General features: G+C 39.7%; 1 protein-coding gene across 2 annotated transcripts; it reads left to right on the top strand.

Moving 5' to 3' along the window:
- The first annotated feature begins 356 nt into the window (after positions 1-356).
- On the top strand, positions 357-22,607 carry LOC5565964 (uncharacterized protein C14orf119). Of its 2 annotated transcripts, XM_001650249.2 has the most exons (3): positions 357-573; positions 644-1,255; positions 21,618-22,607. In XM_001650249.2, the coding sequence occupies exons 2-3, from the start codon at positions 1,016-1,018 to the stop codon at positions 21,885-21,887; spliced, it is 510 nt and encodes a 169-aa protein (XP_001650299.2). In that variant the 5' UTR covers positions 357-573; positions 644-1,015; the 3' UTR covers positions 21,888-22,607. The 2 variants fall into 2 exon arrangements, with proteins under 2 accessions (XP_001650299.2, XP_021693922.1); XM_021838230.1 differs by having other exon boundaries at positions 357-1,255.
- Positions 22,608-22,958: the final 351 nt, after the last annotated feature.

Below are 22,958 nucleotides of genomic sequence, written 5' to 3'. Positions count from 1 at the left end.
AAATACCATATTAACTTCAATTCAAATGCGCACCAAACGAGCTGAAATTTTCAAGAAGTCTTCATCTTACCCTAACAAATAATCCTGGGGGGTGCCCCGTGGAATTATACAACTTATTTTTCTTCCACACTGAGCTAGGCCAGTCTACTCAATATGCTGGCGTTTCCATGATACATAGAATGCATTCCGAATGTTCATAACTCAAACCAGGCACGGCTTTTAGGCTCCGAAACGCGTTCGACCGCTTCCACCCCACGTTGTCCAATCGCACATACAGAAACAGACCCCGTCGAGGCGCGAGTGGTGGTAGGACAATGTCATATATAAAATACCCCACATCGGTGGTAGGAACAACCTACACAACTTTCCATTTTACGTGAGGGGTGTTTGGTCGCTCGCCTGTACGTACATATGGTGATGTGAAAATAATAACGCAAAGGAACGAGGAGAAATAATAAGTGCACCTACAAATAGTATATAGTAGTACGGATTGCATTAGAAGAGAGCTGTTGGGAGTCAAAACAAAGACCCAGAGAAATTAGAATAAAAATGAATATGATAATCCAGCTCCAGGTATAGGAACCTGTATTATTAGCTCGAAAGTGGGATTAGAAAAAGAGTGCGTATATCTTCGTCTCCGTAGGTCGGTGCGTTGATCAGATGAAATCAAGGGCAGCCAATATCACATCGAAACTCGGTCACCACAAATCGCCTCAGCTTCAGCAACTTCTAATCAATTATCAATTTCACGACGGTGCAGGTCGAACTTCTGACGTAGGCAAGAATACCCCAACACAGAGTTGTTAGGCAGTACAGTTACTTTCCGATCCGAACAAGACCCCGAACCAGTCAAGAGAGGCGACAAAAAGTCCAAAAGTGACAAAACCGGACTGATCGGTTCCGATTGTGTCGTCGTCTGCGTGGCGACAGTATCTATCAGGTATCCCGAAACTGAACCCTCGATCAGTCGGAGGGGAAGTGGTGCGTGGCAGCCCTCATCATCAATCTAGTCGAAATGTCCTCTGCGACGGGTGCCCTGGGAAGCGGACACAACCTGACGGCGGACCGGGAGTTCCGATACATTGTGCAGTGGTTCACCGAGTGGAGTGACTTCCAGCGCGAAGACTTTGTACCGGTGCTGGCGACGTATCTGGCGCAGGGAAATCCCGGCGGCCCGGTGTACGTGAATGGGATCATAGGCGCGATGGCCAACGTCAGCGGGCAGGACAAACCGATGAGTCTGTTCCAGTGTAGGGTGAGTAGAGAAATTAATAATCTTATGGGAACCAAATTGTTCAATGGTGTGAACCTGCTCATTATGGATGTTTGATGCAAACTCAAGCAAAAAAAATCTAATTCAATTTGAAATTATGGGAGTTCCTCAAAATTAGTACAGTAATTAGGTTTTACTGCACAAGATCTTTCTACAAAGGATCAAATATGGAGGTTAAAGCAGAGCACCGAATCAATTTCTATATAGTCACGACATGAACCAGCCACCACAGGTGCAACGTCACATGCACCGTCATCACCTTTGGATCGGACCACTGCCACGTGCTATGCAACGTCAACACCTTTATGCCCAACAGCCGGAATTGCTAGGTCAGCAGTTCAATTCTACAAAACCACCGGACTGACCGTGACCGGTGTTCAGTTTATTTTTATCCGTGTTTCATTGCGTTTCGGCTTAAGTAATAAAGTGATTTAGTGAGGAAAATCAGTTAAGTGTTTTTTAAAAAGCCCGAACCGCCAGCAAACCCAGGATTGGCGCAGCCGTGCAGTGCTCGAAAAACAATTTCGCGAAAAACAGTGTAGTGACTCTGGTCTACCAGCCAGAATCGAAGTGAACCCGCGAAAGCATTCGCTAACATCGAGGGTGCAGCGGAGTTGAGGTTCCACCGCGTGAAGTTGGACGTCGAGAGAACCCACGCACAACGATTGCAAGGTGAGTGTTTTTTTTCTTTATCCTCTATTCCACACCGAAATACGAGTGAAAGTGAAAACATCGCCTAGGTTGGCGTTTTATTTTTCCGTGAGTTTGAAGCCCGTTCTAAGAGAAAGGCTCGAACTCATTAAGAAATTAAAATTTGCTAAACCCCTGGAGTGAGAAGAGTTCTAAGAGAGCTTCCCCTCCAACCGAAATTGTGAAGTTCTAAGAGAATTACATTTCGGGAGTCATACGAGTTCCGAGAGATCGTACGGCTCAAAACAAATAAAACTATAGCTTGCTTTTCTCTTCTAAGTGCATGTCATGCCAAAAGAGCATAAAGTAAGAAACAGTCTGAAGCAAACTCACCACTTGTTATCTAAAATTAGAAACAGCGCGTGCGTGTCTTCAGATTCAGACAGCTCAGAGTCTACCGATTCGGGAGACTTAGCGCATATTCCAATAAAGAACATCCCTTCACTAGAAATCCTTTCTCTAAACGACAACAACAATATGGAAGAAGTCAATGCCAAACTGCAAACGATGATGCAGATGATGGAGGCACTGGCAAAACAACAAACAGAACATGCCACGTATTTCAGTCAAATTCAAACGCAAACAAATCAAACTCAAGAAAACGTTATCGCACATCAACCTATAAGTAACATCGACCAGCTATTCAAAATTCCAGACCCGATCAAAATGATCCCCATATTTGACGGCAATAGAAAACAATTAAGTTCGTGGCTGGAAACAGCAGAAGAAACCCTTAATGTATTAAAACCACATGTATCAGCTCAGCAGTTTAGAATGTACTTTACTGCGGTATCTAATAAAGTCCAAGGCAAAGCAAAAGACATTCTTTGCTTAGCCGGAAATCCGGACAAATTTGAAGATTTAAAGGAAATATTGACGAATGCGTTGGGAGATAGACACGAATTGTCAACATACAAGAGCCAATTATGGCATTGTAAAATGACAGAAGATATGTCTATCCATATTTACTACAAAAAATCCAAAGAAATAATTCAAAATATTAAGACTTTAGCAAAACAAAAAGATACATACAAAAATCATTGGGACGCCATTAACGAGTTCATTGAAGAGGATGCGCTAGCAGCCTTTATATCTGGACTCTCAGAACCGTACTTTGGTTATGCACAAGCTGCACGACCAAAGGATATTGAGGATGCATACGCATTCTTATGCAAATTCAAATCTAAACAAGTTGTAGCTCGAAACCTGAATCAAGACCAAAAATTCAACAAAAACAAAATATTTGAAAATAAATCCCAAGGATCATCAAATTTCAATCAAAATAAGAAACCTTTTATAAAAACCGAACATAAAGATACAACTGAACCAATGGACACAAAAACTACTCGGAGTCGGTTAACCATAAATAATCATGTAACGGAAGAAGAGGAAACTCAATCACATTTAAATTCAGAAACTGAATCTGATGAAGAAGTAGATCTAGATCTAAATTTTCACTTGGTCAACCCTACACAAAAAACAACCTAAATTACCTCCCATATTTAAAACTGAATCATCCTAAAACAAAAAAGCAGTTAAAAATATTAATCGATACTGGGGCAAACAAAAATATTATTTCACCAAACATAATAGAATCCGTTAAAACCGTACCGAATACACAAATCAGTAATGTTTGCGGAGTCAACAACGTCACTTCGAAAGGAGAACTCGATCTTTTCGGAAATACGTTTAAACCTTTGCAATTTTACGTAATGAAATTTCATTATTTTTTTGATGGAATTTTGGGGTCAGAATCCCTTGCAAAACTTAAAGCACAAATCAACTATGAGAATGAAACCATTACGTTAAGGGATAAACAATTTTCATACTCAAAATTCTACCCTGCAAAAAAACTTTACAATCATTTCATAACTATTGATACAATGAACAACGGAGACTGGTTGGTACCCACATACCAAAAACTTCATAAAAAAGTTTTCATTCAACCAGGACTATATAAAGCACATAATAATAAATCGACCATCCATGTTATTTCTGCAACCAAAAACATAGAAAATCTTCCAAAACTTCAACTGACAGTAAACAATTTTGAAACAATTCTCCCAGAAAAGATTGACTCTCAACATATTTCCAAAAATGATATAGAGTCTATAATTAGAACAAATCATCTTTCGAAACTAGAGAAACAAGAACTGCTTTGCACTCTCTTCAAACACCAAGAAGTGATCCAAAAGAAAGGAGAAAAACTTTCATGTACGTCAGCTACAAAACATAAAATTATAACAACAAACGATTCTCCCATTTATACAAAAAACTATCGCTACCCACACCACTTTAAAGGCGATATCCAACAGCAAATTGAAGAAATGCTAGACAATGGCATCATTAGGCCTTCGAAAAGCCCATACTCTTCACCGATATGGGTAGTACCGAAAAAACTTGACGCGTCAGGCAAAAGAAAGGTACGCGTCGTAATAGATTATAGGAAGCTGAACGAGCTCACTATTGACGACAGATACCCTATGCCTCAAATAGAGGATATTCTGGATAGCCTCGGAAAGTCATCGTACTTCACAACGATCGACTTAAAGTCTGGTTTCCATCAAATCCCGATGGATCCTGCCCACATAGAAAAAACAGCTTTTTCAACGGACAAAGGACATTTTGAATTCACGAGAATGCCCTTTGGCCTAAAGAATGCTCCTGCTACATTTCAGAGAGCAATGAACAATATCCTAGGAGATTATATCGGCACCAAATGTTATGTCTATCTTGATGACATAATTATTATCGGATATAATCTAAAAGACCATTTAGAAAATCTTAGCCTTATCCTGAAACGCTTATCGGATTTCAACTTAAAAATCCAACTCGATAAGTGTGAATTTCTCAAGCGAGAGACCGAATTTCTAGGGCATATAATTTCAAATGAAGGTGTCAAACCTAACCCCGAAAAAATAGATAAAATTCTGAAGTGGCCTCTACCAAAAACGCAGAAAGAGATTAAACAGTTTCTGGGTTTAGTAGGTTATTACAGAAGATTTATTAAGGATTTTTCAAAAATAACTAGACCTATGACCAAATATCTCAAGAAAGATTCATCAATCAATATAAATGATTCATCGTATCACACAGCATTTGATACGCTCAAAGGGATAATTGCCACAGATCAAGTTTTAGTCTATCCCCAGTTTGATAAGCCTTTCATCGTAACAACAGATGCTTCAGGATATGCATTAGGTGCAGTTCTATCTCAGATACAAGACAATATAGAACGCCCAATCGCCTTTGCATCCAGAACACTAAACGATGCAGAAACCAGATACGCTACCAACGAAAAGGAAGCGCTGGCAATCATATGGGCCGTGAATAAATTCAGACCATATCTTTACGGGACTAAATTTACTTTAGTAACTGACCATAAACCTCTGACTTTTATTAAAAGTTCAGAGAAAAATCAAAAAATTTTGCGATGGCGCCTAGATCTGGAAGATTATGACTACGAAGTCAAGTACAGAGAAGGCAAATCAAATGTAGTAGCAGATGCACTAAGCAGAATGCCTGTTGAAGTAAATATTAATGAAACCAATAATGATGAAATTCCTTATTTTTCAGGTTCCGAAGATCTTGAAGATGATGCAGATTCCATTGCCAATAACTCCCCTGAATCCCATGATTCCCTTGATTCCCAAACTCTTCACTCAGCTGATGATTCAGCTAATAACTATATTCATTTCACGGAACGCCCTTTAAATTATTTCAAAAATCAGATAATATTCCGTATTTCCCGTATAGATACTATTATCCAAGAAACCCTTTTCCAGAACTACCATAGAACAATAGTATCTCAGAAAACCTACACAAAAGAAAATATCACACATCTTTTGAAAACCTTCCACAATGGTAGACAAACAGCCCTTATGGCACCAGAAAATCTTATCCAGACGGTACAGGAGTCCTTTAAAGAAAACTTCAATCAAAAAGGTCATTTCGTTTTTACTAACAATATGGTCGAAGACGTGCAAAATGAAGAAAGACAGAATCAAATAATAATAAATGAACACAATAGAGCTCACCGAGGTATAACTGAAGTCGAAGCCAAAATTAAAAGATCATATTTTTTCCCAAATATTTACTCAAAAATCAGAACCTTTATAAACTCATGTGAAATATGCAATACTCACAAATATGAACGCAGACCATTTAACATAAAAATTTCACCCAGGCCAATAACAGAAAAACCATTAGATAGAGTCCACATGGACATATTCATCATGGATAAATGCAGCTTCTTATCTCTAATAGATTCATTCTCTAAACATTTACAGTTAATAGTTTTGAAATCGAAAAATCTTGTACATGTGCAGAAAGCACTAGGAAAATATTTCAGCTCCTTTGGAGTACCCAGAGAAATTGTCACCGACCATGAAACCACTTTTCAATCAATTCAACTAAGAAATTTCCTTAGCCAGCTAGGGGCACAAATTCATTACGCCGCTTCGTCAGAATCGAATGGACAAATAGAGCGTACACATTCTACTATAATAGAAATTTTTAATACCAACAAGCACAAATTCAGAGGAATGGGTACAAAATCAATTGTAAAATTATCCGTTGCATTATATAACAACTCTGTACACTCTTCAACTAAATATACTCCAAATGAAATATTGTTCAACAATATTATTCTGTATTGTTAACCCGGAAGAAATTATAAGAGACGCCCAAGAGCTATTCCTTAAAGCAAAATTGAACATGGGTAAAGCACAAAAACAAATGATTTCTCAAAATTCTAATAAGGAAGACCCTCCAATTATAAATGATGGGCAAGAAGTTTATGTTATTCCAAATATTCGCACAAAGACTCAACCCAGAGCCAATAAAACAAATGCAAATGAAGTCACAGACAGAACATTCAAAAACAACCGTCACATTAAAAGACATAAAAACAAAATCAAAAGACCGAAAAAAATGTAACACCATTTACTTTTATAACTTTTTGCTTCCAGATGCTTCACTACTTTATCACATTCACCCTCATTCTCACAAACATCTCATGTCAAGACCTAACTATCAGGAATCTTCATAATGATTTGATAATGATGCAAAAAAACAGCCTATGTAGAATTCAGACAGGAAATATCCGAGTTGTACACCCGATCAACCTAACAGACATAGAAATTACTATCAATCAACTCACAAATTTGGTGTATCGTAAACAAAATAATAACGCTTTATTTGAAATTAGTAAATACAAGATACGAGAATTGTACTCTAATTTTATGCAAATCAAACCAATATCGCACAAACGGTCCAAAAGATGGGACATCATCGGCACAGCGTGGAAGTGGATAGCGGGCAGCCCAGATGCTCAAGACCTACGGATAATCGACAGAAGCCTCAATGAACTTGTCAACGAAAATAATCATCAAGTAAAAATTAATCACCAAATCGGCAAAAGAATTTCGGAACTTACAACCACCATCAACGAACTAATCGAAAAACAACAAATCAATCAAATCATTCTCGATGAACTTGACGTCATCACCACCATACTGAACATAGATACACTCAACAAAATTCTAACAAGCGTTCAAGAAGCGATACTCTTTTCTAAAATGCACGTCACAAACAGCAGAATGTTATCTGGCAAAGAAATTCATCTGATCAAGGATATACTCAGAAATCAAGGAGTCCAGCTAGACATCCCGGAAGAAGCACTCAATTTTGTTACACCAAAAATGGCAACTAGCGAAAATACTTTACTCTACATATTACATGTTCCAGAATTGGAGACAGAAGAATCGACAATCATGCGAATCCACCCATTGAGTCAAAATGATTCGATTATTAAGACTTACCCTCAATTCCTTATCAAACAAGCAAAACAACTCTTCACCACTGCAAAACCAGACGACTACGTCCAAAGACACAGTTTTATCAAAGAATTCAAGGATCTGTGTATTTATCCACTCATCATGGGAACAGAGCCACAATGTCTCATGGAAATCAACGCAGAAACTACAACCAAACTAATAACCAATAACAAAATTCTTATCTCAAATGCAAAAAACCAAGAATTACGCTCAAATTGCGGTCCTAGCGACAGATACTTATCTGGAAATTTTATAGTATCGTTCTCAAATTGTACAATCGAATTTATGGACCAAAATTTCACATCTACCGAAAAAATAAGTGAAAGCGAGTCTATTCAAGGAGCATTACACAATCTGCAGATAAACAGCGAGATTTTGCAAAATCATGACGTTGCAAAAATAGAAAAAGCCACCCTTCTGAACAGACGCAAACTGGAAAAAGTATCTCTTCAACACGAAACCGACCAGATTTGGAAATGGAGTCTATTAGGAGGAACCACTCTGATGTCGACTCTACTATTCTTCACCCTTTACCTTATCTTCATTCATTTAAGGTTTACCCACAAAAGGACATCGAGGAAAACCCACCAAAGGAAGCCTGAAACCAAATCACCAGGACATGGTAACCAGGAGCTGAGTATCGAGGACGACACTTCTTCACCCCCCGGAGGAGTCACGACATGAACCAGCCACCACAGGTGCAACGTCACATGCACCGTCATCACCTTTGGATCGGACCACTGCCACGTGCTATGCAACGTCAACACCTTTATGCCCAACAGCCGGAATTGCTAGGTCAGCAGTTCAATTCTACAAAACCACCGGACTGACCGTGACCGGTGTTCAGTTTATTTTTATCCGTGTTTCATTGCGTTTCGGCTTAAGTAATAAAGTGATTTAGTGAGGAAAATCAGTTAAGTGTTTTTTAAAAAGCCCGAACCGCCAGCAAACCCAGGATTATATATTAAAACATTTCATACATAATCGAAAGAAGTATAAAAGCTTTACATATTTTGACAAAAATTGTAATAATCTAATAAAAAAAGGTTAGCGTTTCTGAACAGAAAATGAAATGTTTTTATACAGTTATGTTATAAAACCTTGCATTTTTTGTGTACGTAAGGTATCAGCCCAATTGTCTATCATTCGAACAACCTTAAAGCTTAACTTAAATTTCACACTAAATTTTGGATACTTTCAATATGATTATTCTGAGTTTTGTTATTAAACGTAACCTTATAGGGCTGGTTGCAGGTTTCTTTTTAAAGAATTACTCACGTTTAATGTCTCAATTTTCTATGGAAGATCTTTAAAGTCTCTTTTTACCCAAAATGGTCCCTAAACTAATGTTTTGTCAATGTTTTTGCTTGTAGTTCAATCCTGGTGCGAAATTCTAGAGACGCCAGAGAAACCTTCAGAAAATCTTATGGACTATTCCACAGGTTCCATCGGAATTTCTTCTCAGACTCCTCAAGGAAAAGCTTAAGGAATTCTTCTAGTGATTTCTCCAGAGCTTACTTTTGAAATACTTTGACGAACTCCTCCAGGTATCCCACTAGAAATTTTCCACCACCTCTTCCAGGAATTTGTCAAAAAAAATCCTCCATCAATTTTTCAAGGGCTGCTTAGAGGAATTTGCCCTGAAAAATCTTGGAGCACCCTAAAGCTTCTACCTCTATAGGAGTTATACTGATTTTTTTTTCCAGGGACTCTCCCGAGTAACAGTTTCCTTTATCGACAGTTTTCCTAGGAATTTTAAAATTTTGACAAGGGTCCTTTCAAGAAATCTATTAAGTATTCATCAAGGAATTCCTCCTTATGAAGTTCCTTTAGAAATTCCTCTAGGATATTGTTTGTCTTAGCAATTAATCTAGAAAATAATCCAAGACATCCTCATAAGTCAAAGAGTTATTTCAAAGATTCTTGCAGGAATTTCAGAAAGGTTTAATCTGAGATTCTTTTTTTAATTCTCATATAATGTTTGAGAAAAATCTTTGGCATCCCTAGAAGAATCCCTGGATAAATTCTTTGAGAAAAAGATGAAGCTTTGCAGGAATTCCTCTTTAAATCGCAGAAGTGAGGTTTTCCTTACAAAAAATCCAGGTTGCGTTCTTGAAGGTATCTTGAATGCATAATATAAAGTGAATCTTGATGGAATCATGAAGAAATCTGCAGGATAGTAGCTGATGAAAACTTTGGGCATTTACCAGAATCAAATTCTGAAGAAATCAAGAAAAAATGCATACTGCAATACTAGTAGTAAAACTTGCCATAATCTCACAAGAAATGAAAACAACCTTAATGAAATGTCTAGTCGTATCCTTTGGGAAATCCTCATGAAAATTCTTATCTCTCAGTATGTACCTGTTTGGCGTATTTCTATTTTTTGGTTCACGGCTCCTCTTCGAATCCTCTGAAAGAATCGAAGGTGTTCCTGAAAGAATTATTTGAATAATCTGGATAATCCATGGATAAGAGTTCTCACTCTTGCCCAAGATCGTGTTCTCGGAGATGAGTGCAAGAGTTTCATAAAACTGAAGCCGCTTGTTCTAATTGAAAATGAATTTTTATGCGGTGCATCCGAAGTATTCTTGTAGAAGTGCTTAAAACCAAAAACGGTGCAAGATCATTTGATCAGCGTTTAGTCAGAGGGGACCAAGTACAAAACTTAGGAAAATTGAATTATTCTCTCATTAGATGCGAAATTACCTTACCTCTGTTTCACTTTGACCAGATTTTAAGAATGCTGTAAACTGCGAGAGATATGTTACAAATTTACTTTGGATGATCAATAAAAATCGTTACAAGTGGCAGTCAGAGAGGACCAAGTGCTTATTACCATATCAGCGAAAATTATCAGCGTGCTGATGAATGCGAGGGAATAAAAAACATTTCAAGAGATTTGTCAGATTTCTCGACATCGAATGCTTCGTCTACTTATCCATCAATAGAAATTTATAAATATTTTTCAATTCGATGCATTTGATTTTGATTTTTGACCATTTACCATATTTGGATGGGTGGTCAGAAATAGCAACAATTTCTGTGCAGACAGAGTGGACCAAGTGTTGAAAAGCAATGGACTGATTGATTATTGTATATTTTGAATCAATTTCAGAGTCGGTTAGAAGCTTATGGTAGTTCTATGGTTTATGTATGGAGTGTGCTAGAACCCGCTTATTGGACCAGTATATTTTGGTCGGTACAAAAGATATTCACTTGGTCCACTCTGACTGAACACATATTTGAATAATTCTGGGCTTCAATACTCTGACCCTGCAAAACCTTAATTTTCAAGTTATCGTAATGCCACTGATTTCGTTTTGACGATATGGATTATTGAAGAATTTACGATACTGGTGTCGTAATCTGTTTTTCTTAGAGATGAGCACCCAGTTTGACCATGCAAGCATTGAATGATTGTTATTTTCCTAGAAATTGTTCAGTCAGAGTGAACCAACTCACTGAACGGTGGTCTTTAGTTCAGTCAGAGTGGGCCAAGTACACATAGTCCTTCAGAAAAACGTTCTATCAGAGGTTTGGATTGTGATTTTTCATGATTACCGCTTCACATTATATTGTTTGAAAGTAACACAAAAATGTATAGAAATAAGTAGATGAAAAAACCGAATTTAGTACTATACCATTTAATTCCACTAGAGTTTGTATCCTTTGACAGATACGCGTATTTCGACCTCAACTGTAAGGCCGTCTACAAGACTTCTGTAAGGCCGTCTTCAAGAAGTCTTGTAGACGGCCTGACAGTTGAGGTCGAAATACGCGTATCTGTCAAAGGATACAAACTCTAGTGGAATTAAATGGTATAGTACTAAATTCGGTTTTTTCATCTACTTATAGGTATTCTACTAAACAGCTCGAAGATTTATTATCATGTATAGAAATATTAAACCAAATTTTAAAAGAGTTCAAAAACTACAGAGTGTAGACTTTAAACCCATTTTTCTCAAAATATGAAAAATGTCACTTGGTCCACTCTGACTTAACGCCGACCATTTGTACTGGATAAAAATTACTATAAAACTTAGAAGAATATGCCATGAAACTATCATAAATATAAATATTAAACCAATAATATAAAACCAGTTGGAATCAAAATTGTTACTTGGGTTCTCTCGGGATTTCTCTGAACTTGAAATTAGAACATACCAATTCAATTTCGTATACATTTCGCACTGTCTTCTTACTGTTTTTGTTCGGGACAGACCATTGCGACCAGTTTTCTCTGATCTTTTGTGGTATACCCGTGTCCTTTAGTTAGTGCATGTCGTTCTACTCCATTAATATTGAGAAATAATGAAGTAATCGTTTTTTATATAATTATTATTATTAACCAAAAAGAGTTTCTTCAGAAACATATACCGTCATTTATACCTTTTGATGTTAATATAGTTTGTCACCATTAAACTCTTAAAAACATCCCCCCTTATTCAGGTTCGGCCACTAAGGATTCATTCACAAATTTCATAACGCAAAAAATTGCCATTTTTAATGCTCATTCACCCCCTCGTAACGCTTTTCGAATGAATATTTTACAATTTTTTTAAGGAATTTTAAGGATTTTAAGGACACCCACCCACACTCTTCAACGTTATGAAATTGATAATAAATCTTCGAGCTATTTAGTAGAATACCTACACTGAGGCAAAAATCTCGCATGATTTTCATAAGATCACACTAATGAACGCGTTTTTGATTATTTTTTTGTTGCTTCATAAGACACTTGTGTATTTCATTCGACGAGATTGAGATTCATAAGACAAGTGTAATTTTTTCATGACAATCAGTTGTCAATGTCATAAGAACGCTTATGAATCCCATTGCTCATCATTGCGAAGAACCACGTGAGGCAAATTTTCTCATTTCACTATCAGAAATTCAATATGGCTTCCTAAATGGACGTGTTTGCTGATTTGTCGCTGGCTGACTCCGTTTCTAATGGTAAATATTTTCTATTTATCATCAATTCCGCTGTAACTAACACTTCTTTTCGAACAGATTAAGGAATTGGATTCAAACAATAAGAAAACAATTTGTATGACGCGTAAGAAAACAATTTGTATGACGTGTAAGAAATCACAAACCCCCCCTCATCCATTAATCCGCCCCTAACGTAAAGCTGCAAAAAATCAGGCGTTCTTCACAACTTTTCTCAATAATGTTTCGCTGCTATGATATACTTCTTTGCGTTCAAAATAGATTAGCCAACTAGAGAAAATCGAATTTTCATCCATTTTGTCGTATCGCAAATCGATTCTAATGCTTACAGTAAAGTGCTTTGATCGAATTGCGGCGTGACAAAATGGATGAAAATTTGATTTTCCCAAGTTGGTTAACCTATTTTTCAACGCGGATTAGTATTATTCATTCATTGAAATTTATAATCTAAAGCTCAAATTACACAAGACAGTCTTATGGAACCAAGAATGGTTCAGAACGTAATTCATAAGACTATCTATGGATTTTGTTATCAAGTTAATGATGGTTCATAAGATCATCTTACGAAATCCCTTCGAGATGTATTATGGAAACAACATCTGCCGAAAACCATACGATGGTCTTATGAATTTCAAAGATTTTTCTTGTGTCGTAATTCCATAAGCAAATCTTATGACAGTCTTACGTTTGCTTTCCTCAGTGTATAAGTAGATGAAAAAACCGAATTTAGTACTATACCATTTAATTCGTTTATGAAATTTATGAACAGGCAATAAACTAGTTAAATGATGCCGATTTTGACCATGCATCGGTACTCTTTTTTTCCTTCTTAGCAATGGGGGGATAATCTGTTCAACAGACTCCGGACCGAGGTCCGGGAGTGTGGGGTTGGGGACCATTTACTACATGCAAGCAGTAAACAGGACTACACTCCGACCCACTAAACCATTTCCATTGCAGCCAAACCCTTCGTCTCTCCGGGACCACCAAGAAGGCATTGCTTCGGAGAGGGATTATTGCACATCGCATCCTCCAGGTTAGCTGCGTAGCCATGCATCAACGAACATCGATGACACGCTTAGGGGGGTCCACCAAGCTAGCATGCTGGCGCTTTGCAGGCTTCCCAGGTCCTCACCTCCCATTGTCCGCTGAAAGCGGGCAGGGTCGACCACTACGCCCGCGCCCAGCTGCACCGCAGGTATCAAGAACTGATACTGCGGGCTTCGCAATTTGACCTACTGAAGGCTCAGGCCCTATCAGCTAGCACCAGCTGGGATTGCTGACGAAGGGGCCTCCACCTGCCCCGAACAACCAGAGGCTCGTATCCAACCCAGTAGGCCGGCGCCACGACAGCAGCGCTACCCGGATGTTCTCCCCGCGGCCACTCAATCGCTGTAAGGGTCGATTTCGACCGTAGGGCACCGGTATGACCTACGTAGCCGACTGCGAACCCTTGGACCACCTGTTGTTTAGCGTCTGCACTAGCCGCTCACCACCTCCTTTGTAGTTCCGAGATGATGTGGGTGATAGCCGATGAAACGGCATTCCAGCCAAACTCGTCTTCACACATCCTCTGAACCAAATTGTCCGGAGTCGTGTCCCGACCGCATGTGGCAAACATGCGGTCACGCATTGTACACGAACAAAACGTGTTCCGCCGTTTCCTCTAAACCTGCACAAACTGGACATTCGGGAGAACCCGCATGACCGAAACGGTGTAGATACTGTCTAAAGCAACCATGGCCCGAAAGGATCTGTGTCAGGTGGAATGTTAGTTCCCCATGACGCCTATTGACCCAGATATCTAACCTCGGAATCAACCTGTGAGTCCACACTCCCTTGGTGGAACTGTCCCACGCACGCTGCCATTTGACCATAGAGGACAGTCTGGCAGTCCTGCGTATGCCTCTTGTGCCGCGCCTTTCGAAGCACTCTATGTCTTCCATGATAAGGATACCAATAGGCACCATACCGGTGATGACACAGAGTGCATCGTGTGACACGGTACGGTACTCGCTCGTAACCCTCAGGCACATTAGCCTATAAGTACTCTCTAGCTTGCTACGGTAGCTATCGGTACTTAAAGCCGTGCCCCAAGCCGGGCCACCATACCTCAGTATGGGCGAGGCGACACTGGCTAGAAGCTTACGCTTACTGGCGTACACCGCAGAGCTATTGGACATCATCCGGGACAGTGCCACAATAGCTGTTTAGGCTCTCTTGCAGGCATAATCAACGTGGCTACCGAAGGTAAGCTTGTCGTCGATCATCACCCCCAAGTGTTTGACGGAGCGCTTCGAAGTGATCGTGCAGTCGCCTACACTGATCACCGATTGCTGCACCGAATTTCGGTTGTTGACAACAACAGCCTCAGTTTTGTGGTGAGCCAATTCCAGTTTCCTGGAGCTCATCCACTCCTCCACAATTGCGATCGAGTGGGCTGCAGTTAATTCAACTTCTTCGATCGATTCATCGTAGACATCCAGCGTAATATCGTCGGCAAAGCCAACGATGACCACACCTGCCGGGAATTTTAATCTCAACACCTCGTCGTACATGACATTCCATTACACCGGACCCAGGATGGAACCTTGCGGGACTCCTGAGGTTATGTGAAAGCACTTCCGACCCACCTCTGTGTCATAGACTAATACCCGATTCTGGAAGTAACTTCCGAGAATCTTGTACAGGTACTCGGGTATCCCCAGACGCAGGAGCGCATCAGCAATAGCCGCCCAACTGGCACTATTAAATGCGTTCCTTACATCCAGAGTCACTACTGCGCAGTAGCGAATACCCCTCCTCCTACGCTGGAGTGCTATCTCAGCGGTTTCTTAACCGTCAGAATAGCGTCTACGGTGGACCTCCCTTTCCGGAAGCCGAACTGGTTGCTTGAGAGACCATTTACACCCTCAGTGTACCTCAACAGTCTGTTGAGGATGATCTTCTCGAGCACCTTCCCCACCGTGTCAATCAAGCACATTGGTCTTTACGCCGAAGGGTCACCGGGTGGTTTTCCCGCCTTTGGCTCTGCCTCTTTCACACATCTGGAAATACTCCCTCGTCCAGGCATATCTGCATAGCAGATCTGAACATACCGGGAGCCTCCAAGATTGCGACTTTGAGGGCCAGGTTTGGAACTCCGTTCGGACCTGGTGCCTTCCCCATGCTTAGGGATTTTGCAATCCTTACAGGTTCCTCATCGGTTACCCTATTCTCATCGCCCGCCCCAATCCCCGGCTGTCCTACGAAAGGAGGCCATGAGCTAGGGTTGTGGCGCGGAAAGAGCCCCTCGATGATCCCCTCCAGCATCTCTGGAGATTGCTCTGTAGGAGACATTGCACCTCTTGTCTTCGCCATGACGATCCTGTAGGCATCACCCCACGGATTCGCGTTGGCACTCTGACAGAGTCCCTCAAAGCAGGCCTTTTTGCTTGCCCTTATCTCGGACTTCAGCGCGACTTTGGCAGCGGTGAACACCAGCCGTCGTTCTTCACGCTCCTGCTCGGTACGTGCTCGCTGTATCCGCCTCCTGGCCCGTAGGCAGGCACGGCGCAGGTTCGCAATTGCTTGAGTCCACCAGTACGTCGGTGGTCTCCCATTTCTACGGTGGACTTTTCTAGGCATGGTCGCATCGCATGCACGCGAAACCACTGCTACCAGTTCGTCCCGCTTAGGCCGAGTACTCGGTACTTTAACGTATCACATTATTGCTTCTGCTTATGAGGTCCGAAGTCGCTTTTTATTGTGGACAAGTTTCATTGCATCATACATATTGGATCTTATTCCAGAGACAAGAAGCTTATTTTAGAAGTTAGGAGGTTTGCTACTCCACTGATTCGGAATCGTTTACCTCCTAAATATCGAAAGATAAGCACTCCACTTCGGAAAGAACTTGTCTAATGAATTGAAACCAGCTTCAGATGTAGATTAAGTCATTTTTCCACTTTGACCTTCCCATCATCTAGGACAAATAGGTCTTAGTGGCTTGTCACTCTCTTATACTCTTCCGAACAGCTACAACTAGAGTATAATATGGTAGTTCTTACCCCGTAACGCACTTCGAAAGGTGATTTAACCCCCGCGTTATATACCCTTCAGTTTGATTTAATTATTAAACTGACCATGCACCGTTAAAAATAATGAAGATTACACGTCATGTAAACTTCATTTATGCGATGTAAACAAGAAGTCATGTAAATTTAAGTCTGAAATCATGTAACAATGTGTGATATGTCACGTAATTTACACGGTGTGTGCCGATAATTACTCTTAGATTCTTTGTAACGAATTTTGTTATAATTACGGTTATAATCAAAACAAATTTAAAACAGCCTTTGTTCTTATAACTGTTTTTTTTTTTTAATTGTATTATAACTGTTTCAACCAATTCAGACGGCTTCTAAGGGGCCCAGATAGCCGTAGCGGTAAACGCGCAGCTATTCAACAAGACCAAGCTGAGAGTCGTGGGTTCGAATTCCACCGGTCGAGGATCTTTTCGGGTTGGAAATTTTCTGGACTTCCCAGGGCATAGAGTATCTTCGTACCTGCCACACGATATACACATGCAAAAACGGTCATTGGCATAGTAAGCTCTCAGTTAATAACTGTGGAAGTGCTCATAAGAACACTAAGCTGAGAAGCAGGCTCTGTCCCAGTAGGGGCGTAACGCCAGAAAGAAGAAGGGGGCTTCTAACAAAAATTGTTTGTAATAAATTCTGATATAATTGTAATTGATGTAATTCACTGGTCGGGGAAGAAGAAACTAAAGATGAAATCACCTGATATATGAATACACCTGGGTTTGTTGTTTGTTTCTGTTCTGCTTTCACTGTATGTGTGTCACACTCGACATAACCGACAAGATTGAATTATCCATGTTTTTTTATGATCCGATATCTGGATTATATGCAAAACTTATGATTTATGCAAATTTTCTCGTATCAGACGACATTCAATTGACACTTTTTTGTGTTTGTTGACGTTCATTCTACCGCTCTTGCTGTGACTGCTGACCATGGCAACGAAACGAACGTCGCTCAAAGTGTCGAATGTTTACAGCACTGGTTTGCAGCAACGAGAACCATTGTGAAGGTCAGTGTTGTTAGCAATCACGGTTTTCATTGATATTCGACAGCATTTGCCTTCAGCATTCACAATACGAGCGATCAAACGAACGTACGAATGGAAAATGTCAATTGAATTCAGCTGATCACGATGGCGTCACCATTGTATGTGTGTCACATTCGGACATTTAAGAAATCTGTGCAAAATTCATGATTTATAAAAATGTCATCGTGTCAGACGACTTTCATTTCACGGTTTTTGTGTTTCTCGATGTTCGTTCTACCGCTCGTGCTGTGTGTGAGAGGTGACGGTAGCGGATGAGTGTAATCATTTGACTGCTGACCATGAAGCGATATTTTTCATAAAATATGATCATGGTTCTCTTTGTAACCATGATTTTCACAGAAAGCTTAAACAAGATTGTCACCAAATGTTGTTCAGAATCATTAGCATGATTCCATTAAATCCTGTTCAGGTTAGTTTCTAGGTATAATATTTACAAATTCCTAAATGAATTTTTGACCGTTCTCACAGAATCCTAGACACGATTACCTTGAAATCCTGGACATAATTACAACATACAAACAACCATAAGTAGAATTTTAAAACAAGGGTATTCAAAGGTGGGATTTTGACAGAACTCTGAGAATTCTTTTAAAATATTGAACATAATTTTTAAGAGTCCAGGGCAAAATTTCCATATTACATTATTAATTTCGCTGAAGGAAACTTTTTCTATTGATTGAGTTTTGATCGATTTTAAGGAAATGCTAAAATGGGGTCCTAAAGGCCTGTCCCAATTTTAATGCCAAACGCTTAAGTTTAGGCTCGAAACACATGTTTACTCAATTTTTTAATGTTTTTCTTTTGTTTAAGTCCAAAAAACATTTTTTTAGATTTTGTCACACTCCTTGGCTTGAACTCAAATTTTGGGTGTATTTTGCTTTCCGTGTCCCTTCTAAAATGTCAGATAGGAACAACCCCAGTGTTAAAACTAAAAGCCCTGTGGTGTTTTTGTCGATTAGGCGAACGTCAAAAGTGTCAAGGTTCATTTATGGACCCAATTTTTAAATTAAATTTTTAATATGATGTAGCCGTTATTTGAGCGGGAAAAATTGCTAAAATAGTTGCAGTAACATGCTCTTTCGTGTCATTAAATAAAAACAAGATTTCATTAAATATTTTAGGACCCAATTATTCGTGCATCTAAAAATATAGGTCCGCGAAACATGTTTGTGTCTGAGATTTGGCCTGTTGCTCAAAAAAGGTGGACTCCTGACCAGAAGAAAATTGTTGTAGAATGCCAAACCAATGCGTTTCGCATCAGAAAGAAAAATGTCAATAACAGTTCTGTGCCTCAAGCTCAATAGATTTCCAATGACCCAATGAGGTACAGTCGCCTCTCCACATCTCGATATCGAAGGGACCATCGAGATAGGGAGAGATCGAGACAAAGAAGATTAATTTAATGAACACTAGATTGAAAATAATAAACAAACAAACTTCATTTTGAGTTTTCAAATTGTTCTGAACCTCTTAAATCTGGTCTAGTAACCTTTGATTATGTTCATATCGACATATGGAGAGAAAATTGGGAACATGAAATCAACAGGAACACATCGAGATATGGAGATATCGAGATATGGAGAGAGAAATCGTATGCAGAATGAAGGGACCGAAGCAATCATCGACATAGGGAGAGATATCGAGATGTAGAACATCGAGATATGGACAGTCGACTGTATTATTTTTTTTTTACCATAGTAACCCGCGGCTACAGAGCAAAGCCATGCAAAAGGTGGTTGGGTTCGATTCCCGATCGGTCCAGGATCTTTTCGTAATGGAAATTTCCTTGACTTCAAGAGTACAATGTGATGGATTTTACTCAGGTGGCGCAGGTGATTGAAGCGTGCCATTAGTTCTCTCTTTTATTCTCCCGCTGTTCTTATGTAGCGCAAATAGTGACGTCACTATTTGCGCGGCATAAGAACAGCGGGAGAATGAAAAAGAGATCTAGTGACACGCATCAATCTTCTACGCCACCTGAGTAAAATCCATCACATTGATAAAAGTATCATCGTACCTGCCACACGATATACAAATGCGAAAATGGCAACTGGCGGGTTTGTGTACTCAACCGTTTCTATGGGGTTGTTAGGGAATGTTTATTCCAACAAACACAGTGAAAATTTCCTCCAGCATTGTGTCGCGAATCAAATTTTCGTCTATAATGTAGTATTCCGGTGTTTTGTGTCGAAGAAAAGCAGATTATTTGAAAAATTGGTTTACAATTGCATGTAATGCATGTAAATGTGTTAATTTCGAATAGTGCAGCGGGTGAGAGCCACCCACCACCGATGGTCTACCGATGAAAGAGAGGATGCGCCACGGTGTCGCCGTCTGACGATGACGGTTGTATTCTTGTAACTTTATCTCGTAAGTTAAGTCATTCTACTATCAGTGCATTACACAGTGAAGTAAATGCAGATACTTTACCGCGTATACCACACAGATGTGGGTGTAGAAGAAACATTCTATACCTACTTTGTCACGCCATGCATCTGATATCCAAATAACCAGTTTGTTTTGGTTGTTTGGATATCAGATGCATGGCCAGCTGACACATTGGGCTACCTCCCTTCTAGATACCTTGATGGCAACTTTGGCAAAGGAAGCTCTCAGTCGATAACTGTGGAAGTGCTCTTACACACTCAATCTGTTCGGTAAAAATAACTGGGTTTTGGAACTACCGAAAAAGTCAGTAAACTAAAATAAAATGTCAAAAATCGTAAAACAGAGATTTTTCACTGAAATTTTTCAGAGAGCTTTTTTTTTATATCATATATCGATAAAAAATATAACATGGTGAAATTTGCTTTTCAATTACGCGTGGTGACAGTTTTCATTTTACTGACTTTTTCGGTAGTTCCAAAACCCAGTAAAATTTTACCGACCCCAGTAATTTAATCTAAGTGTGTATAACACTACGCTGAGCAGCCGGCTCTGTCCAAGTGGGTTTTGAATATCCGTATTGGCCAGAGTGGTATCAGATACATCAAACCTCATTCATTATTCAAAAATGATTGTATTAATTTGCTTCAGTTTTTCACACTCCCAACAAAGTATTATTTTGAAATGTGAATAATCGAATTTGAAAAAAAAATATGTAGCCTGAGATGTGGGGCCTTCCTTAGCCGAGTGGTTAGAGTCCTCGGCTACAAAGCAAAGCCGTGCTGAAGGTGTCTGGGTTCGATTCCCGGTCGGTCCAGGATCTTTTCGTAATGGAAATTTCCTTGACTTCCTCGGGCATAAAGTATAATCGTACCTGCCACACGAATGCAGAAATGGCAATTTAGGCAAAGAAAGCTCTCAATTAATAACTGTGGAAGTGCTCATAAGAACACTAAGCTGAGAAGCCGGCTCTGTCCTGGTGATGACGTTAATGCCAAGAAGAAGATGTAGCCTGAGATATCAACGTGGGTTATTGCTACGAGTTGATACCCCAAAATGTTTCCAGAATTAGAGGACCAAATAGTTTTTTTAAGAACTTGTGAAAAATGGTCCAAAAACATCAAAAGCCAAAATAGCTAGCGATAATAAATAAGTTTTTGTGGGAAAAATATGCTCCCGGTAGAGGTTTAAACGGCTAATGTGAGGCATGCCATTCTATAATAGCACTTTATTAGCATCCGAGGCGTTAGTTATGCAATAATTGTCTCATTGTCGTCGTTAGTCTATTTTGTATTACCTTCTAGTTTAATTTACACTATCGTTTCTGCCCACTTCTCTTCCAGGTAAAACTATTCAACGAATGGGTAACCAAATGGCCTGAAACCAATCGGGAAAAACTGCTGGAAAGACTGACCGAAATAGACCCGGACTTTGGCAAGCGAGTGCAGCAGGAACTGTCCGGAGAACGCAATCACGTGGAGCGTGAACCTGGCTTGGAATACTACGAAAATGGAGTCGATTCATTGAACGGAGGATTACAGAGTCCGTGCTCAACTGCGCCAGAATCCACTATGGAACAACCACCGATTGCCCTAGTGATTGGCGAAGACTAAATCAAATTTTGAAATGTGAAATTTGTTTGCATTCCTTTCGGCTTCCGTTCAGACAAAGGAAGTATGCGCACTGAGAGAATCCATATCTTGTTTCTTTTTGTTTGTAAGAAAGACGTAGTAATTTGGTATTTATTTTGCCACAGCATTCCGCGTAGCTCATATTTAATTAATTTATTGCAACTGATTAGCATTAGCACCGGCGGAATCTCGGCCGTTTCCCACCACAGAGTTTTCCCTTATTTTGCAACCCATGAAATAGCTATATTTATATCTCACTAAACCTACGTATGATTAAAGTAACAAGGGGAAGACGACAAATCAAAATCGAAGCTCAGAACTATTTATGATCGCCAATGGTAGTAGGTAGCTGTTAAGAAGAGAGTTAAGTATAAAAAGCAATTTTGAATTTGCCATACTACAAAAAAGTTCTCAATTATTAGGACGTATGATAATATATATTTAGCCAGCCAACGTATGTAATAGGAATAACCCCGTGATCCTCCAAGGAAGTGAAACGCGTAACAATATAAAAAAAATATATTACTTGAGGTTTATTGTTCTGAAAGCTAAGATGTTTAAAACGGTGAACAAAACCAAGTGCAGTAGCTGCGCATAAATCACATTCCTATAAACTACTACACACATGTCAAACACAACTGTTGAGTGAAACACAAGTTGAGAAAAACGACGATTAAAATTAAAAATGCATCGTAAAAATAATTACCCTCGATTCGTGTATGTTATTTGCACCATGTGCCTTGTTTGAACTTTGCCTCTCGGAAATGGTTGGAATGTATCGATCTGGGTAGGCCATGCGGTACCCCACTGACAAGCTTAGAGCTAGATCATTGTCATGGCCAACTGCCGTCATGCTGCAGCTAAACACGACCATTGACCTCGTTTAATTCGGTCGTCATAGACACCGTCATCGTACGGAGAGCATGGCTGGCGGCGGCGGCATGCTGCGATTGTTGCTGCACGCTCAAGTGGTTAATCGTTTTGCGAAATCGCGCGGCTGCGTCTCTTGTATATGAGACAAAAGCTTGCTAGGATTTTTTTATTGGTGCTTAA

Source organism: Aedes aegypti, chromosome 1 (genome assembly GCF_002204515.2).
Source record: "Aedes aegypti strain LVP_AGWG chromosome 1, AaegL5.0 Primary Assembly, whole genome shotgun sequence".
In the NCBI taxonomy this organism is placed as follows: Eukaryota; Metazoa; Arthropoda; class Insecta; order Diptera; family Culicidae; genus Aedes; species Aedes aegypti.
This window is presented reverse-complemented; position numbering and strand designations above follow the sequence as displayed.